Source organism: Sphaeroforma arctica (assembly GCF_001186125.1).
Source record: "Sphaeroforma arctica JP610 unplaced genomic scaffold supercont1.65, whole genome shotgun sequence".
NCBI lineage: Eukaryota > Ichthyosporea > Ichthyophonida > Sphaeroforma > Sphaeroforma arctica.
Window position 1 is genome coordinate 85,448 of NW_014040493.1, and position 3,687 is coordinate 89,134.

Here is a 3,687-nt window from a genome sequence, read left to right on the forward strand (position 1 = left end):
AACAACACGGACGGAACGAATATAGGTAGTAGTACACTACATAGTACTATAGTAGTAGTATATATATATATATATATATATATATATATATATATATATAACACATATACACACATACATACATACATACATCAATATACATACATCAATATACATACACGCACACACACACACACACACACACACATATATATAATTATATATATAAATACACACACACACACACATATATATATATGTACATACATATATACATATATACATACATACATACATACACACACACACACACATATAGTACAAATATCTATCAGCATGATATACAGCAATATCCAACACACCCTCGGAAACTTCCGATGCCTCGTCTCCCCGCGCTCCACCGTTGGCGCTGCTATGGCTGTCTTCATTGTCGGTATTGTTATCACTCGTATTGTTATTGGTGTTGTTATTTGTGTTGTTGCTAGTGTTATTGTTGTCGTTCCCATCGCTGTCTGTCTCGTCGTGGTCCTGTACCACCACTACTACCTTCTGTGGCATTTTCTTCTTCCTCCTCTTCTTGCTGTGTTTCGCAGACATGGGTGAATCACCCCTAGATCGGTCCCCTTTGCGACTGCGCTTCTAAGACAGTAAACAGTGACGATTCCCCAGAAGTCAGTTCAGGCTATAAAGGTGGACGGACTACGAAGTTGTGCTGTATGTACCCGAAGTACGCGTGTTATGGCGGAGATAAACACATACAGAAAAGCATAGAGGAACACCTATATATTGATTTTAGCCGTCGTTGCCAATAGACAATTGGTACACGAGTACAGGCACTATGAAAGGCTAAGCAAATCGGTATGGAACAACCTGGGCACAGGTAGGATCCACAAAATATGGATATACAACTACACACAACGCTGTCGAGCACCCAAAAAATCCGGCAGCGTTCCGTGCAAAAATGGTTACAAATCTATGTTCACATACTATAGACCTCAGCGTACATGACAAGAAATACACAACATGGCCCGCCCACCTTGGACTTCTTAGTTGGCCTATCGCTGTCGTTCTCATCTGAGTCCAGTTCAATGATTCCTTCGCTGCGGCTTTGGTCGCGGCGTGCTTTCGCCCTCCGCTTGAATTCCTATATTGCAGTTACAGATGCAAAGGTAGTGGCACAGCGCACATAGCTTGAGACCGGTGTTGGTAACAAATATACGCCTACAACCCAACAAAGATAGTACGAGTACAGAGCAGACCCGACCATCTATCCATATCAGCGTGAAATAACATAGGATACATTTGAGAGAGCGAATGTACCGGTAGTGTGCCGTCATCCACTGCTTTGGTCCATTGCAGCTCTGTCAGATTATCGTCGTACTCCACTTCTTTGTGTGCACGACGACCACGGCCGTATGCTGTGGTAGGGGGCGAGATACGAATTGTACACGTAAATATACACATACATGAAAGTATATATATATATGTCTGTGATTATAAATTCACAACTACACTGTTTCCATATTGTCTAGACTTACTCAAGAGCAGAAGATCAATATATATATATATATAGATATGTATATATAAATAAACACACACATACATACATATATATATATATACATACACACACACAAACACACACACACACACACACACACACACATATATATATTGTGTTTGTTCGTCGTAATAGCTATATGCTTGCTATCATAACAACAATGCACGTATAAGCACCTCATAAAAATACATGTTAAACGTCCACTTGTATATATCAACAAGCATGTGGATTGTGTCCATCCCCAAGAGTTGCTGTAGAAATGTGTAGCGAAGCATAGTTCTATGTAGCACGCAAGTTGCGCTAATTGAATAAAGAGCCACAAATCGCACAAATAGTTGCAGTGTTCTGTCAGCCGTTGGCGGCCTATAGTACCTGATTTATCCTCCACAATGTATTTCTTTGTGACTTCCTCGACTGATTCCAAGTACAGCTCAGGTACCTCCTCAGCACTGATCAGGCTAAAGGTAGCGCAGCAATAGTGGTAGGAGAGAGTTGGTGAACACAGCGTATCACATTATAATGGATTGTGTACGTGTGCGACAAGGGGAGATGAGATAACCGAAAGGGATGAAAGAGCTGAAAAGGCTGAAGGTACGAAGGTCAACAACCAGAAGCAGTACTAAGTATAAGAAAATCGACTGGGCTAGAGGGAAGGGAGCTATAAAAAAGAATTGCACTACATGAAGGTACATTAAGGTACAATATCTAATATTCACATACAATATGTATACTTGCATACTATACTCACATACAATATTTATACTTGCATGCAAGCAAAATCTATACTTATATACAATATGTACACCTACGTGCAATATGCAAACTTAAGATACGACATTTATACATACATACACTTAGATACAAAGTGTATTCATATACATTATGTATACTTACATACAATAACTATAAATACATACAATACCTTCTGCTTACATATAACATCTATTATATCCATTCAATAACTATGTAGTTACATATACATATTTGATGGATAGTTTCACGGTCAGTTACATATACATATTGTATGCATAGTTTCACGGTCACGCACCGATTATCGGCTCCCCCGGCCTCGGCGTTGATCTCTAAGTCGATCTCAGCAAACAGTTCCACCTCCTCGTCCGACCGTGCAAGCATGCGGTTGATCTGTGCGGGGACACATAAGATAGGGTTTTAGGGTTGCATGGCTTTATAGTGTGAGGGTACGAGCTTAGAGGTACATACTGGAATAAGGGTCAATCCGAGGGGCACGTGCACATACAGGGCAAACACAAGTGTACGGGAAAGTCAGTTTCCCAGTGTTTCGAAGCCAAGTGTGTACTTCTTATAGCTACCCATCACGGCACCTTCTAAGAATTGGAATTGAAATTAACCCGCTGTATTTACGGTAGGATACTACACACGGGATTCTCGCACGTCAGAAAGACTTGCGATTGGATGATATTAAGCACCACGTGACCTGCAAGAACTAGACAGGCATTGAATACGAATGGACTGAACGTCACGACAGGCCAAGAGCAGAAGCAAATAGTTGGAACCTGTACAGCATACTCATGGGTGGGTATAGTTTGACAGTGATAACTGCAAACCAGCAGCACACTCTCCTACAGTATTTAAGGGTGTGCGCAAAATGCGCAAATACGCACACGTGCCTATCCGGGTCCACGCAGGCGTTATTCGATGACTTACACGAAGAAACATGCATGTAAGATTTAGACCCACCTCCTGCATGCGGCTTGACTCGGCGACGACTTATACTTATACATATGTCACAGCACAAAGTATGAGGCTTTCAGGTCTACAAACGGGTTCTTTATTGTCTGTTCGGTTCGCGCATTTTGCTTGACTTGACGAGGTCGTACGTATATATGCACACATATCTATTATAATGTACGCACACATATATATCTTGGCATATAATACTGACGTATAAGTATAAAAAATAATAATTTGTGCGATGGCAACTCCTGCATGCTGTTTGGTGCGTCTAGATCATGCACACTCACATATACATACATACTAACATACATATATATAAATATACATACATATATATATATATATATATATATATATATATATATATATATATATATATATATATATATATATATATATATATAATAACTAATAACTAATAATATATATAC

The 3,687-nt window shown here is 39.8% G+C and overlaps 1 protein-coding gene across 1 annotated transcript in view; it reads right to left on the reverse strand.

Annotated features, from left to right (window-relative positions):
* Positions 1-3,687, reverse strand: part of SARC_01609 (hypothetical protein) — a gene marked incomplete at its 5' end in the record, with an annotated part of 11,990 nt that overhangs the window by 3,747 nt on the left and 4,556 nt on the right. Inside the window, 5 exons of the mRNA XM_014304661.1 lie at positions 342-618; positions 1,016-1,123; positions 1,300-1,397; positions 1,913-1,998; positions 2,589-2,683. Coding sequence (XP_014160136.1) covers positions 342-618; positions 1,016-1,123; positions 1,300-1,397; positions 1,913-1,998; positions 2,589-2,683 — 664 coding nt within the window. The remainder of the gene's footprint in view (positions 1-341; positions 619-1,015; positions 1,124-1,299; positions 1,398-1,912; positions 1,999-2,588; positions 2,684-3,687) is intronic.